This window comes from Myotis nattereri, assembly GCF_964212035.1.
Source record: "Myotis nattereri genome assembly, chromosome: 11".
NCBI classification, from domain to species: Eukaryota; Metazoa; Chordata; class Mammalia; order Chiroptera; family Vespertilionidae; genus Myotis; species Myotis nattereri.
In genome coordinates, this window is record NC_138086.1 from 36,514,780 (window position 1) to 36,530,749 (window position 15,970).

Sequence of the window (15,970 nt, forward strand, 5' to 3'; positions counted from 1 at the left end):
CGCGGCCCGGCCCGCGGGCACACACAGCGCCCCCTGCAGCCCGAAGGACCGCACGCGCGTGGCCGCAGCCTGGCGTCCCGGCGGCCGCGGGGGCCACCCAGGGGGGCGGGCCACCCAGCCTCGCCTGGGCCGCGGGAGTGGACACCGTCGGGCGGGCGCCGGGCGGGTGCGGGCCACGCGCAGACGCAGCTCGCGGGGCCCACGCCGGCCCCGAACCCGCTGCAGGATGGCGGGGCTTAGGGAGCCCAGTGTCCCACCCAGGAATCGAGCCAGAGAGCTGACAGGGGAAAGGCGTGACTTCAAAACTTTGGGCGGTCCGCCTCGCCCCAACCCCCGGTGGGGAATCTCAGTGTATGTAGAGTCACCGTTTTAACACCTCTAATGGACCCAAAGTGACTATTAGTTTGAATATAGTACTTCATGCCCAGGAAAAAATAAAGGTTTTAACTCTTAAAATCTATCAACCTATTTATTGATTGATTGATTTCAGAGAGGAAGGGAGAGGGATCCAGAGATAGAAACATCAATGATGAGAGAATCACTGTCGGGCTGCCTCCTGCACCGCCCCCTACTGGAGATCGAGCCTGCAACCCAGACCTACTGGTTCATAGGTCCGCGTTCGCTCAACCACTGAACCACGGCCAGCCAGGCTAAAACTCGTTTAGTTTTCCAGACCAAATAGAGACCTCAGGAAAAATTTAATTCATTAAAAAAAGGGGGGGAAAAGCCTTCCCTCTCTTCCCCAAACAGCTTTGGGAATCCTCAGTCCCCTCTTCCTTTCCTGAGATCTAGCCCTTGAGCAGAGCTGTGGAAGTCCTCTGTGCCACGCTGTACCCCCGAAGTCCTCTGTGCCACAGTGTACCCCTGAAGTCCTCTGTGCCACACTGTGTCCCTGAAGTCCTCTGTGCCACACTGTGGACCAAAAAGGGGCCACATACTAAACCTGACAAGCTCAGCAAAGGCCTGCTCCGTATGCCTTATAAACTGAGACCTAAAGTAACCACACAGGATGGTCTGAAATTAAAACTTTCTAACAAAAGCTAATCATGGCAAGATTGACCTTTGTCAGGGGAGATGCCCTGACAAAGGTTAATCTTTAACTTTAACTGAGCCTGTCTATTGTCTTTTTGCATCTATGAAATGCCAGGGTGCCCTGGCTAGGGGTTTCAGTTGGTTGGAGCATCATCCCATGCACCAAAAAAGGTTTCAGGTTCAATTTCCGGTCAGACACATACTTGGGTTGTGGAATTGATCCCTGGTTGGGGTGAGTATGGGAGGCAACCGATCTCTTTCCCTCTCTCCCCCTTCCTCTTTCTCTAAAAATTAAAAAATAAATAAACAAAAACATATCCTTGAGTGAGGAGTAAAGAGAAAAGGAAAAGAAATGCCAGTGTAATTTCTTTTATTCTAGACCCCTCACTGCACCAGAGCAGAGACCACAAAACCCTTCTTACGGGAAGCAACCAATCGATATTTCTTTCTCCCTTCCTCCCTCTCTAAAAAATCAATAAAAACATATCTTCGGGCGAGGATTAAAAAAAAGAGAAATGTCAGGGTAATTTCCTTTTTTCTGGACCCCTCACTGCACCAGAGCAAAGATCACAAAACCCCCCTTGATTTGTTATAGTGTTAACTGCTAACTATTCTATAACCACAAATGTAAAAGAAGTGTCTATTTATTTTACTTTTTATCCAATCCCAGAGATTTCTCCACTTTGCTTTCTCCCACCTCCCTAATCTATCATGTCCAGTTACATGGATTTCATGTAACCCCTTAAGCCTCCTCCTTTGATTGTAATGTATAAAATAAGGTGCAAATCTGTCATTCTCTGGAGCATTTTCTCAATATGTTAAGATTTTGCTTTCTGGCAATTGTCAGTTTGGCTCAAGTACACTCATAAAAATTCTCTACAGGTTTAAACATTTCTTAGGTTGACAACGCCCAGTCTTCCCTTGCATGTCAGCCATCATCTGGAATCTTCACAGCTCTGGCTCCAGGCTGGGCTTGCAGCAAAAGTAAATCCACCACTAATTCAGGCCCTGAGGCATTTTGAATAAACCACTCAATAAGGGACCTGTTTCCTTATTTGTAAAGAGCCTTACTGTGGAAAACCAGAGTTAATCACTAAATATAAAATGAAACATGCTGTATGCAGTATAAATTTTTATTTTCTACCTTTCTGCATTTCCCATTCATTTTGTAATCTTTGTCCAACAAGCCCACAAACTCTTGTTTACATTGGGCATCAATTCTTATTTTCTAAGATCACAACTTACCAATATTTTATAATTCTTAATATATTGGTCTGATGGATCTCTGATGAGCTCCTAGTGTAAATCAAAAACAATTGTAGCCTGTAATCTATAATAATAAAAGTGTAATATGCTAATTAGCCCGGACAGCTGAACAACCTTCCAGACGTCCTTCTGACGGACAAAGCTGGGGCTTCGAGGGCTGTGAGGGCCGAGCCCCTTGCACAAATTTTGTGCATCGGGCCTCTAGTAAAGAATAAAAGGCAGTTATCTGAGCAAAAAGGAGCTTCAGCCTAGAGACACAGACTAAAGTAATACCCAAACTCTTCCACCAAGACAGAGAGTCCCTTTTTGTTTTTAATCCTCACCCGAGGATATGTGTTTTTTTTTATTGATTTGAGAGAGAGAAACATTGATGGGTTGCCTCTCATACACACCCTGACAGGGGATCAAACCTGCAACCCAGGTATGTACTCTGACTGGGAATGAAACCCATAACCTTTTGGTGTATGGGATGATGCTCCAACCAAGTGAAGTACCCGACCAGGGTAATGACGGCTGGTTTTTTTTTTTTTTTTGTGTGTGTGTGTGTGTGTGTGTTTTAAATATTTTTTTATTGATTTCAGAGAGGAAGGGAGAGGGAGAAATAGAAACATTAATGATGAAAATGAATCAATCGGCTGCCTTTTGCATGCCCCCTATTATGGATGGAGCCCGCAAACTGGGCATGTGCCCTTGACCAGAATTGAACCCGGGATCCTTTAGTCTGCAGGCCAATGCTGTATCCTCTGAGCCAAACCAGCTAGGACATGAAGGCTGTTTTTATAGTGAAAGTTCCCACTGAGGTTCTCAATTAGGTCCTTCTTATGTGAGGTATCAAAATTGTGCAGTTCTGATAGGATAGGGCAGGGCTCAGTCCGTTGGTAGAAGACGAAACCAGGTTGACTTAGGTGGTACAAACAAGCTGGGAATAGTGCGGGCACTGAGAGCTCAGTCTGAGGTTCTCCCTGGTACACAGCATTCGTGAGGAGCCCGTCAGCAAATGGCAGCTAGGCTCTTATTATTTAAAAAAGTTGGGCCCTCGGTTGGGCCCCGGGGAGCCCATCTCAGCAGATAAATTCCTTCTCGGGGCTCACATCAAATGAATCTTTCTTCTTAGGGTCCACACTAGAGATCCTCTTAATGCCTTCAGCACTCATTTGCAAATTGTCTGTTACACTGCGAATTCCACAATGAACAATGCCATATACTGATTTGATCCCTTGTTGCTTCAAAGCCACACTCCTAACCTGGCCCCAAATTCCAGGGCTGCACCTTACTTGGAAAAAGTATCAGTTTTTAAAGTGGCCCCACCCAAGTATGTAAAACTTCCGAGGGAAATTACTAGTAGAGGGAGACCAAAAATGTCACCAGCCCCCTTCCTCCTCGAAGCCGACCCTGTGCAGACATTGCTGAGCTCCCTGTTCTGTGAACTCCCCTCATGCATCTGCTCATGCAATGTGAGTTGAGCACCTTTGTGCAAAGTCCCTGTACTCAGAGCTGGGGAGTCCAGATACGATTAAGATATGGTCCCTCCCTTCAAAAAGCATCTTGTGCTGTTGACTGTACCTTGTCAATCTTGTTCCTCTCTCCTGTTCACTGTGCCAGCGGACGCTCTAATCACTTAGCACCCTGGCCAGAGTGCTGAGATGCCTTTAATGTGTAATTTTTTATTTCTATGTGTTCTGTTTTGTTTTGTGTACATGCATTTTTAATTTACATAAATGGTATTGTTATATATCTCAATTTCTTATATTTTTCCACTCAACATTATACTTTTAAGATCAATCCATATGACTACATGTATACTGAAGTCAATATTTCCAACTGCTACCCAGCACTCCCTGGTGCACCTGCCTCCTCTACCTACTGCCTCCAACAACTGACATTCAGACTGTCTGCAGCCCCCAGCGTCCACCAACAGGGTCCCACACACACCCTCTTCTCGTCTGCAAATCTAGGTTTAAGTCAGCCCTGTCGCTGCTCCAGGTCAGGCACCTCCTCCATCTTGCTCCTAGGAGGGTCTTCTTGACAACTGAAGAAAAACACCAAACATGAGCACATTTTTTTGCCAGTAGCAAGTTTTATTCTAAGCAACTGCCAAGTCATCAAAGGGGACACTCACACAGGACCCAGGAGCCCACTCCCGACAGCAGTGCGGCAGGCATTCAACACTCCTGGGAGACGAGCACCCACGTGCTTTTTCTCCATCATCTCTGGAACAGTCAACCCCAGAACTAATTGGCAAAGTGTGTCATTTGAACAACCTCAAGGAACAACTGGTCTAACAGGAACAAACTCAAATACAAGCTGATACAAGCTGAACAACCTTAAGTAACAAAGGAGTCGTCTACCCTGTGAGGCTGCAGAACCCAGCGAGGACGCAGATGGAAGAGGAAGCGAGCTGTGGTGAGAAACCCAAGCACCGAGCTCCTGGGAGGAAGCAGCTCCGTACTCTCAGCTCCTTTCCCAGACTCCTCATTCTCAATGGGGGCTTTGGGGTCCTCCCACTGCTCTCTCCCCCTCGGTCCTTTTGATTCAGTGAGCCCCATCCGAGAGTGCTAAGTCCCCTCACAATAGGGAGCCCGCGTTATGCACCCTGATCACTGGCCTAAGTGTGGGCAGGCTAAGGAGGCCCAGAAACAATTCCCTCCCAGATGGCAGCAGTCCCCATGTTAGGAACAACTTCTACAACTTGGGAAGTTTAAAAAACAAGTGTCAGGCCGTCTTTTCTTTAAATCAGCTAAAATCTAATTCCAAAAAGGTTCTTCAGAGCAAGGTGAGCAGTTCATTTAAATTACTTCTACCTGTTATTAACAAGGAGACTACAACAGGAGAGGAAACAGAGGGTTATGCTTCCCAGAGCTCTTCTGCACACCTGCTCATTCCTTTGGCCCGACTCCACCCGTGGGAAGACCTGAAACCCTGGGATAGACCCTCAAACCAATCCCAGGGCACAAGTATCAGCATGGATGGGAAAACCCGAGACTCGAAGGTGCCAAAGACACGGCAAACACAGCAGCAGGGTAGACAGCAGGGACAGGCCTGGCCCCGCCCCTCCTCCACACAGTTCTGAGGACTTGGGCTCGGCCTGCTGCTTGGCCAAAGATAGGCAAATCAAAATGACACCCCCAAGGAAGAAGTCAGTCCCTGACTCTGCACAGTGTCTCTTCGGGGGACCAATGCCAGCCCCCTCAGCCCCCCCGGACAGGCGGGGGGCTGGCACCCTTAGAGCAGGCCGTTGGGCCTGCCTGGCTCCGAGGCCAGCGCGCCTCGCTCCCGCTGGTGGATCTTCTGGTGCTGCAGGAGGTGCTGCTTCTGCACGAAGCTCCGCTCACACTCGGGGCAGGTGTAGGGCCGCTCACCCGTGTGGATACGCTGGTGCCGCACCAGATCTGATGGGTGGCTGAAGCTCTTGCCACAGTAACCACAGATGAGGCAACTCCGGCTTTTCCTCCAAGGGATGTGGCCGGGCAGGGCGACCAGGCTGTTGGGCGAGAACCTCTCCTGGACACGCTGGCCACCACTGGGCCCCTCCTGCAAATGGCAGCGCTGGTGGTTCGCCAGGTTCACCTTGCTGCTGAAGCTCCTCATGCACACGTCACACTGATGCTGCTTCCCCTTCTTGGACGGGGGCTTCAGCAGTGGCCTGGACCTAAGACCCTCCTCTGGCTCTGAGGTGGTGGAAGACTCCCATGATGGGTGGGCCCGCAGATAGGCCAGCTGCTGCTCACAGCGGAAGCTGAGCTCACACTCAGGACAATCGTAGGGGCCGAAATCTTCCCTATTCAGCTTCAGGGCCGGATTACATTCCGGAGCCAGTTGCACCGGCCTATTAGATTTCTGCTTTGGGGGGCCGTCCAGATTTCTGTCACTGCCAGGGTCTCTGCTGCCCTCAGTGGGCTCCTCTAGATTAGTGTCCCCGGCCCCTGGTTCCAAGAGGACAGAGCCCCCCTGAGTGTTCCAGAGCTCAGTCTGCTCTGGGCCCAGGAAAGCCGGCTCTTCCGCGGGGCCTGAGATCTCTCCCGGAAGATCCTCAGAGCGTTCCGGCGGGTACTCTACCTCCTGCTTAATCACAACCCCTTCTGCTGCCAAAACAAAGAAAACCAACAAAAAAAGATCACATTATAGCACTTTCGGTTTCTTTGGAGCTAAACATATGTGAATCCCAGAAGGGCTCAAATCAAAGGATCAAGGGAATTAGAGACCGACTGGGTTCCAAAACCTGGAAAGGGAAACCTATCCTCAGGTAGAGACATGTGGGTGGGAAATCTGAATATATTCTTCTTATAGAACAATGTTATAAACGATAGTTTTTCTAAGTCTGTCCACAAATTATATTCAATCTCTGAAAAATGGCTAAATATACTGAAAAACTATACTTACTTAGGAGTGTTAAAGCAATAAAAATAAGATTAAAAACACACACACACAACTAAACCTATAGCTTAAAAGTTCATGTATCCAGCTGTTCTTCCTGCACATTCTCCCCAAATTACCTGGCTTATAAATGCTTTTCCTGTCTCTCACCCAGTCAGCTTCACTCCTGATGCTGTGAGCAATCCTATCCTCAATGCCCTGTGGGTTTTGACTAAAGTCCTGTGTAGGACACGAAGAAGTCCGATATGGTCATGAATCTCAAGGATTCCAAATAGCAGTAAGGAGTTCAGACACACATAATAGGTGAGCTAATGATAATCATAAAAGAATCTAGAATAAGTAAATGCCACATGAGGCTACTGATGATCAATGTTTGGCAGTTTAGCAGTGGGAAAGCGCACTATAGACTGCAGGGAGTGGGGAGGGGAATGGAATATTCTGGAGCCACTCACCTGGATGGACACCACCAAGGCCTTCCTCCTCCAAGTCTCCCAGCATCTCTGTACCCAACTCCGCTTCTCCTTCTGGCTGGCCAAGGACCTCTGGGTTGGAAATAGCACAATGTGAGCCCAGGAGAGTAAACTCTCATTGCACACTAGTCATTTGCTGATGAACGAGGTGACCAATGTCAAGGAGTCAATATTAAATCTTCAAAGTACTATTTCTGTCACTTTCCCCTAGCAGTTTGGGACAATTAGAAAATTATGGCCCATTGGAATGATGTATTCAGCTAACTGCGCCCTCGGTACCCCTTCATCAGTCCCCTGTGGCTCAGCAGGCAGGCATAGGAGCCCATCACTCATTCCACCAATACCACTGCGAAATGGCAGGCACTTATCCCCCACCTGTGATAGATAAGGCATTGGCCACAAGCAACACATGGCCCAGTGAGGTCACAGGAACCTTTCTGACCCATTTGCTACTTTCCTGCCCCCTCCACTCTGCTCTAGTCCCAGTGGCCTTCTTGACAACCTTCCATGAACCTGTTAGACTGTCAAACATTTTGTCTACCAAACAAAATGCATTTATAATGTAATAGCTAACATTTTGCATATCAAAATCTGTATCTATTAAGCAGTACTTCTCATCAACACAAAATAAACACCGAGACCACAACTGGCTGTGATTCCAGCCAAGTGCCCAGGACAATTTTTGGTTAGCCTGTACTGCCTGTCTCATCCCAGGTAACAAAGGATTCCTTATCAAATAGTCTTAAGCACTTGAAATATCATGAGGGCCTGGCCAGCATGGCTCAGTGGTTAAGCGTTGACCTGTGAACCAGGAGGTCACAGTTCGATTCCCAGGGTGCAGGCTAGGTCCCTGGTGGGGGTGTGCAGGAGGTGGCCCATCAGTGATTATCTTTCATTGTTGATGTTTCTGTCTCTCCCTCTCCTTTCTTCTCTGAAATCAATAAAAATATATTAAGAAAAAAAAATAGCATGAGGAGCCCTAGCTATGTTATACTATAATGCATATCATGACCTCTTATCTATTAGTAAATATTATCAAGATCTGACTATGTGACCACAGAGAAGAAAGGCATGACACCATGACCTTTCCTAATGTCTTGGTAAATTGAGGACCCGGAGACTCCCATTTTCCCACTCAGCACAGGCCAGGAATTGTGGGATGTCTGGGCGGAAAGGGCTGCTTACTCAGAGAGACTAGCGTCTCATAGTTGCTCATCATCACGTTTCTGTACAGCTCCTTCTGCCAGTCCTCCAGATTCTCCCACTCCTGCTCCGAGAAGCAGACTCCATCATTCTCGAGTGGCCTGGGCAACTGAAATCGCAAATGTTCCACAGTGAGTGCTTGCTGTCTCAGCCATCAGGGAAAAGCCACCAACTGAGAATCTCAAATAAAAGGACTACCTTGGGGGCCTCCCCCGTGCTGCCGGGGGGCAGCCGCAGGACCCAGAAGTTCCTGTTCCTCAGCAGGTTCTCCATGTTCTCCAGCCGCCTCTGCAGCAGCCCGTACTCCTGCAGCAGGGTCCCCAGCACGGCCCACTTGCCCTCCAGCTGGTTCCCGAACTCCACGGCCGTCTTCTCAAAGTCAGCCAGCTTCTTCTCGGCTGTCTCCATGCGTCTCTCCAGGCTCTGCAGCTGGGCGGCCTGGGCCTCCATCTTCTTCTCCACGGCCTGGAGGGCGGCCATCACTGACTGGAGTGACATCTCTTCGGCCTCTGTCTCTTGCGGGGGCGGCGAGGGAGAAGCCAAGGGTGTGGCGCGGCGCTTCCTCCTGTGCTGAAGAGCCAGACCCGGTCGGTCAGTCAGCGCCACGTCCCAACACCAGGGAGAGTCCAGCAGACTCATAACGAGTACCTGGCTGCTACTTTTTAATTTAAAAAGTATGCTCTTTTGTATTCTGATACTGCAAATTGTACACATATAATAAAAAGTATGGAAAAATAGAGAGAAGGAAGGAGGGAAGGAGGATTATGTAAAATATGTTGTTAGAATATTGGTGTATTTCCTATAAGTTTTTTTTTTCCCCATCTTTTTTTGGTCAATGAAATTGAAATCATACTGTACATGTTTTGTTACCTGTGTCTCATACATAGCATATTGTCTAACACTTTTCTGTGTCAGGATTCATTTTTTAAACCAATTTCTCTCTGTTTGATATTTTGGGCTATTTGTGATGTTTTGCTGTGATGATATTATTTACATCTACTCCTGTCTCCACATTCCTGCCAGACTTCATAGTTGATCAGGTCCCCTTTGCTGAAACCTTTCAGCAGCCCCTTAAGGTTCCTTTAGCAGGACCTACAAGACTCAACTCATTCATCTGTGCACCCTGGCAGCCAGTATAAGTGAACAAATTCTTCATAATCATTCAGTGAAATGATCAAAGTCCTCTGACATTCTTCTTATACTTCTCATTTTTATGGTCTGTCCTTGACAAGAGGAAAATCACTGTGGCTGAAGCTCAACATGACTAAGTCCAATACTTGGGGAGTCCTCTTGAAGCTGTCCTCTTAGCCCCGCTGTCCTACTGCAGGTTCACATTTCAGTCCTAGCCCCGCAAGACTCATCTCCTTTTATGTGGCACACTTTGTTCAAGGCTGCTTCTCTCACCACAATGAAGACATTGAGACCAAGACACTGAGAAGAAGTATGTTTACAGGCCATTCAATGTCCCCTTTAGTGAACTACCTGCTAAAGTCTTGCCCACTTACTTTTGGGTTATCTGACTTTTCTTTCACGTCCCCTCGGATTTCACTGTAAATTCTGGACACTAATCTTTATCAGTTATATATGTTGCAAATATCTTCTCTTTATTTGTACTTTTTTTTTTTTTTTACGCTCTTCAGTATTATTTGATCAAAAGTCTTTAACTTTAATGGAGCTGAATGTTATCAGTATTAATACTTTTATGGTTTGAACTTTTGTGTCAAAAGTTGTAAAACAGAAATCTAGAACCCACAATACAGTCTTCTAAATACTTTATAGTTTTGATTTTCTCATTTAAGTATTTACCTCAACTAGAACTGATATTTGCGGTGCAAGACTCAATTTTCATATGGGAAATCAACAGACCTAACACTACATAATGAAAAATCCATCATTTACCCACTGATCTGAACTGCTATCTCTGTCATAAGTCAAGTTTTCTTACATATGCTTGTTTCTGGCTTCCCTATTCTGTTCTATGGGTCAATTTTTCTATCACTTTGTCAATATTGCCATCTTAATGGCCATAGCTTTTTGATAATTATTGATATCTGGTAAGGAAAGTCCTACCTCCTTGTTTTACAGGAGTATATTGACTATTTTAGGCCTGTTGATATTCTACAAATTTGAAAAATTTCACACAAAAAAAATCTTTAGAGATTTTGTTTGGAGCTGCCTCAAATCCATAGGTAAATTTGAAAAGTGACATCTTTAGGATGAAATGTTTCAATCCATGCACATACTATACACTCCTTTTTAAAAGTATTTTTGATGTCTTTCAATATTTGAGCATATTTCCCAGGTACCTGTTCCAATCCTCAAATCCCAAAATTTAGAGGCTTAAGACAACAACATCTATCTTGCTCGTGCATCTGCAATTAAATGAGGGTTTGGCAGGGAGCTTGTGTCACCTGGAGCAAATAACAGGCAAGCAGGCACTGGGACCATCTGAGGAACCCCCAGCCAGGCACAGAGGGCGCATGGTGACATTCTGCTCAGCAGCCCTACCTAAGGTCCCAGCCCCACCCACGTCAGCACCAGAACACACTTTCATGACTAACAGGGTTTTGTTTTTATTTTTTTCTTTCTTTTATTATTTTTTCCTTCACCATTTATCCCTCTTCCACCTCCACCCCCATCACCTTGCAATCACCACTCTGCTGTTCGTGTCCATAAGCTCTTTTTTTCTTTTTGTTCAATCCCTCCACCACCACCTCTTTAAAAAAAAAATACTTTATTGATTTTTAGCGAGAGGAAGGGAGAGGGAGAGAAAAAATCAATATGAGAGCGCAACATCAATCGGCTGCCTCCTGCACAGCCTCCACTGGGGAGCTAGCCCGCAACCCAAGCATGTGCCCTTGACTGGCAATCGAACCTGTATCTTTCTGGTGCATGAGACACCGCTCAACCAACTGAGCCACACCGGCCAGGGCAGTAATAGGGCTTTATGCCTTCTCTCTTTTCTTTTCATCAATCTCTCTATACATCAAAAGTATATATATGGGGTAGATATATGGGAAAAATTAATCATATCCTCTCTATATGTCCTGTCTACTATAATAGCCACTAGAAACATGTGGCTGTTTAAAGTTAAATTAATTGAAATTAAATTAAAAATGCAAGTTCCTCAGTCATACTAGCTACATTTTAAGTGCTCAATAGCCACATGTACCTTGTAGCTACTGCACTGAGCAGTGTAGACAGAATATTTCCACTATCTCAGAAAGTTCTTTGGAGATACTACACCCTCACTAATTGTTTCCTGCTTGATAAAATAATAAGGCAATATCAAAATCTTCTACTATGGTAGTGAATTTTCCTTGTTCTATCAACTTTTGTTTTATATATTTTGAGGCTACATAATTAAGTGCATATATAACACTAGAAATGTCATATCAAGCTAGTAAATTGAGTCTTTTACCATTATAAAAATAGTACTAGTTCTCTATCTCTAGCAATATTAATATAGTTAAGCCTATTTCCTTCCTCCCTCTCTTCCTTTTTTTTGGTTAATTCTCTCCGGAGGGTATTTTTTCCATTTGATTTTAGAAAGTGGAAGGGAAGAGGGAGGGGAAGAGAGGAGAGAAACATCAATGTGAAAGAGCCACATCAATTGGTTGCCTCCTGCATTCACCCCAGTTGGGGCAGGGAACCTGCAACCCAGTATATGCCCTTGACCAGAATAAACCTGCAACCCTTTGGATCGAGGGTCGATGCTCTAACCACTGATCCACACCAAGGGCCAATTTTCTTTTGATTAGTATTAACCTGGTATATGATTTTCTATCCTTTCATATTCAGTCATTTCCACAGCTTTATTCTGTATTGTATGTTATAAACCATACAGTTGAATTTCCCTCATCCAGCCCATCCTTTTTTCTTTTAACTAGATCATTCAGTCCATTTACATTTATTCTAATTATTGATGTATATTTATTTTGTACCTTTTCTGTGTGATTTATCCCATCTTTCATCTTCTTTCTTGCCTTCTTTTAGATGTTTTTTTCCTTATTCTGTTATTCCCCCTCCTTTTTTTCTTTTAAAATATATTGTAATTGATTTTAGAGAGGAAGGGAGGAGAGATAAACACATGATGAGAGAAAATCATTGATGGGCTGCCTCTTGCACATCCCCTACTGAGGACCGAGCCCGCAACCTGGGCATGTGCCCTTGACCGGAATCGAACCCGTCTGCAGGTCGATGCTCTCTATCCACTGGGCCAAACCAGCTAGGGCGATTCATGTTTATTTTTGTCAGACAGCTGGAGGTTCTACTTTAAATTAAATTCTCTTGCAGTTTCTTGGACCATCCAGGTCATAAAAATTCAGGCAATAAAACCATCTAAGAGTCATCAATTTTCAAGAGCCATCTTACGCCCATCTCTCAGCACCAAGGTTTGACATATGTAACTTTCTCTGCAATCACCTGGGGGTAAGAGCTTTTAGTTCGTGAATGTTGCCCTTTGCCCTTTGGGTCTCAGCTTTATGGGATTCAGGCAGGAGGCTTCCTGACTCTCACCTGAGGCTTTGAGTTTTATCTTCTATTTTCCAGGCCGCTTGAGGTCATAAACACCACAGATGAATGTTCAGCAAAAGCCCTCAAAGTTGGTTTCAGAACTCTCCTTACCTCTTAAGAGCTCCCTCTTTCCCCTGGATTTTGGGCTCCAAGTATTCTTTACTAACATAAACATCAAGTATATTTGTGTCGTCCCCCCTGCCCCCGCCCAGCGTTTTTAGTTGTTTTCATCATGGTACCTACTGGGCCACCCTGTCAAATGAGAGGTACAGAATCCTCATCTGAAGAGAAAATGCCTGAGAATAGGAATATGCTGAAGGACAATTTAAATACATTCTACAACGACAGATCCATAAGTTACTCAGAGCATAGTTTTGAATTTTGGAGGATCTTTAAGGCTTCCTTTTAACAAGACCTGCTGATGCCACGCAAGTCGCTGTGCACTGACCAGCCAGGCAGAAGCACTCTGGCCGCTCGTCCGCTTGCCCTCCTGCCCTGCTTCACTACTAATCTGGTCCTGAGGAAAAGCCAGGTCTCTGACTGTATCGCCTTAGTTAAAGGAGTCAGAAGAGGCAAATGCTGTAAACATCTGTGTCTTGTCTTCATAGTTCAACTTCAGCTTCCTTGAGAGCAAACACCGCTCTGCCAGCCTGCCAATCCTTCCCCTCCGAGCGCTCACCCCCTTCCTGCAAGAATCAAACAGCCCTGACCACCGCTGCTTCTCTCCCGCCTCTCTCCCTTCCCCTCTCTGTAAAATTAATAAAAACATATCCTCGGGTGAGGATTAAAAAAATAAAAAAAGAATCAAATACAGTGCATCTTGCTAGCCCTCAATTCTCACGAGATCTCATATGATTCTGAAAGTGTTTCTAGACCACGAAATGCTTGGGGCGCAGATGGGAGGCAGCGATCGATATTTCTCTTTCTCCCGCCCCCTCTCTCTCCCTTCCTCTCTAAAATCAATAAAAACATATCCTCGGGTGAGGATTAAAAAAAAAAAAATCAATGAGTAAAAAAAAAAAAATCAATGGGTTATAAAAAAAAAAAAACCAACCAACCAATGAACGCTTAAATAAGTGGAACAACAAATCGATGTTTCTCTCTTTCCCTCTCTCTCCCTCCTCTATCTAAAAATCAATAATAAAAAAAAATTAAATTCCAGCCCTGGCCGGGTGTCGTCCGGATATGCCAAGGTTGCCGGTTCGATCGCCCATCAGGGCACACACACAAGAAGCAACCAATGAATGCATAAATAAGCGGAACAACAAATCGATGTTTCTCTTGCTCTTTCTCTCTAAACCAAAAAACAAAATAAAATAAACCAATTAAATTCCATCTGCCCTTTCCATCGCACATCCTCTCGCATGATCAAATCCACCACTACTTTCGGATAACAAGCGAATGTCAGAGCTGGCAGAAACCCCAGAGACTATCCAGCAACTAGTCCAACATAATTCGGAAGCACACGGAGGCCCGGCCCTGGGGGTGGGAGCCGAGTTGCGGCTGGAAGCAGCTTCTTGCCTCCAAGCCCAGGACTCTCCTCTCCCCGAGCCCCGAGTCCCGCGGAGGGCGGGCTCGGGGGGGCGGGGGGACCCCCAGCCTCACCCACCAACCCGGGCAACTCGCGGCGAGCTGACACCTGTCCCCCGGGAGCGGCAGCCCAGCCCGCCTTCAACCTGCGGCTGCAGCCCCGCCGCCGAAGTCCGTCGCGGGACAATGTGGCCGGAGGGACCGGCGCAGCACAATGGCCGGGAGCGAGCCGCGCTGGCCGCCGAGGAGCGAGGAGCGCTCGGGCGCCCGGAGCAGCCGGCGGGCTCCCGGGCGGCGGTGGGGACCCAGAGTTTCCATCGCGACACCGCTCCGGGCGCCGCGGAGAGCGCGGGTGGGGACGGTCACACGCCCGAGAGCACGGAACTAGCCTCGGAGAAGTTTCCCGGCGAAGGCGCGTCGCTCGGGGGCTCCGGCCCGACGCGGAAGGGACCGGACAGGGGAGGGCAGAGCCGGGGGTCGCGGGGGCAGGTGGGCGCTCACCGGCGCAGCGGCAGCCCGGGGGACCCGCCCCGCCCCGCAGCTCCGTCACCCCGAACGCGCCCCCGGGCCAGGGGGACTCTTACCCGAGCCGACGCCGACTCCGCCATGGCTGCCAGTCGCCCGTCCGCGGCGGGGCCGCGCCTGCTCTCCCTCGGACTGCGCGCGGGTCTGCGGGGCGTCCCAGCCCCTCCTCGAAGCCGCCACCAGCGCCGTGTTGACACAAGGCCAAGACCGGCTCCAGCCGCTCGTGCTCGGCGCGCGGGATTCCCATTGCGCCCCCGCGCGGCCGGAGGGTGAAGAGCAGCTCCGCGCGGAGGACTTGGTCCCTCCAAGTCAAGTGCAGGTTCCAAAGTTAAGGCAAACCCAACGGACTTTGTTTTTCTTATTTTACGTGCCCAGAACTCTGCTAGGTGCTTTGCGATATTCCAAAATGTATAAAACTCAGACTTTGCTCTGAGAGAACATGTAATCTAGTTGGGGAAAAGAGCTATGGTCCCAAATGGCAAGCGGTTGTATTCCAAAATGTTGCTTTTTAGCAGCTAGAAGCACACTTCCCATCTCAACAATGTGGGGTCAGGGGCCAAGGCCAACCCACCGTAGCCTATTCATTATAGTAATCACATGCCTTGGAAACCCCAAGATAGCCCTGATATCAAATATGTAATCCAGTGCACATGCTGCATGTGAAATGAGGCGTGTGGAGTTTTGCAACCGTATTTGTCTAATTTGTGCCACATTGTCTCTGCAGAGACTTGCAATGAACTTCCACTTCCACTCTAGACATAAAATGCTTCCCCTGAGAACTAAACTCTGTGTTCACATGACCGAGTCCTTCTTGGCATGCAGGGCTCGGGTCAGACTTCACCCCTTCAGAGACATTCCCTGTATCTTCCTCTATCCCAATCCTCAGTCTAGTTGTCTTCCTCTAGTTAACATTGTTCATAGCATTGATCACAAGCCAAAACCACCTCATTTTTTTCCGTTTGTTTATATGGTAATTCACTAAAACGTCTCTCCCTCCCCGGTACTTCTATTTGCTCATAGACGTGCTCATAAATATTTTGGGGTGATTTACTAGC

At 47.1% G+C, this 15,970-nt stretch overlaps 1 protein-coding gene across 4 annotated transcripts; it reads right to left on the minus strand.

The window, feature by feature from the left end:
* Positions 1–3,989: 3,989 nt before the first annotated feature.
* Positions 3,990–15,528, minus strand: ZNF212 (zinc finger protein 212). 4 transcript variants are annotated; one of them, XM_081102733.1, is made up of 5 exons: positions 14,975–15,372; positions 8,544–8,915; positions 8,328–8,454; positions 7,125–7,214; positions 3,990–6,380 (listed from the first exon to the last, which is right to left on the minus strand). In XM_081102733.1, exons 1-5 carry the CDS (start codon positions 14,996–14,998, stop codon positions 5,521–5,523), a joined length of 1,473 nt encoding a protein of 490 aa, XP_080958859.1. In that variant the 5' UTR covers positions 14,999–15,372; the 3' UTR covers positions 3,990–5,520. The 4 variants fall into 4 exon arrangements, with proteins under 4 accessions (XP_080958859.1, XP_080958857.1, XP_080958860.1 ...); XM_081102734.1 differs by having other exon boundaries at positions 3,996–6,377; positions 14,975–15,528; XM_081102731.1 differs by lacking the exon at positions 14,975–15,372 and having other exon boundaries at positions 8,544–10,383.
* Positions 15,529–15,970: the final 442 nt, after the last annotated feature.

What these genes read in the sequence shown, in the direction of transcription:
- ZNF212 (XM_081102731.1), bottom strand. Translation starts at nt 9,059, where the DNA reads ATGTGTACAATTTGCAGTATCAGAATACAAAAGAGCATACTTTTTAAA. An exon ending in GCACGGGGGAGGCCCCCAAG is followed by an intron (nt 8,455 to 8,543) that starts GTAGTCCTTTTA and finishes TTGCGATTTCAG; the next exon opens with TTGCCCAGGCCACTCGAGAA. An exon ending in TGAGACGCTAGTCTCTCTGA is followed by an intron (nt 7,215 to 8,327) that starts GTAAGCAGCCCT and finishes TTTCCAACCCAG; the next exon opens with AGGTCCTTGGCCAGCCAGAA.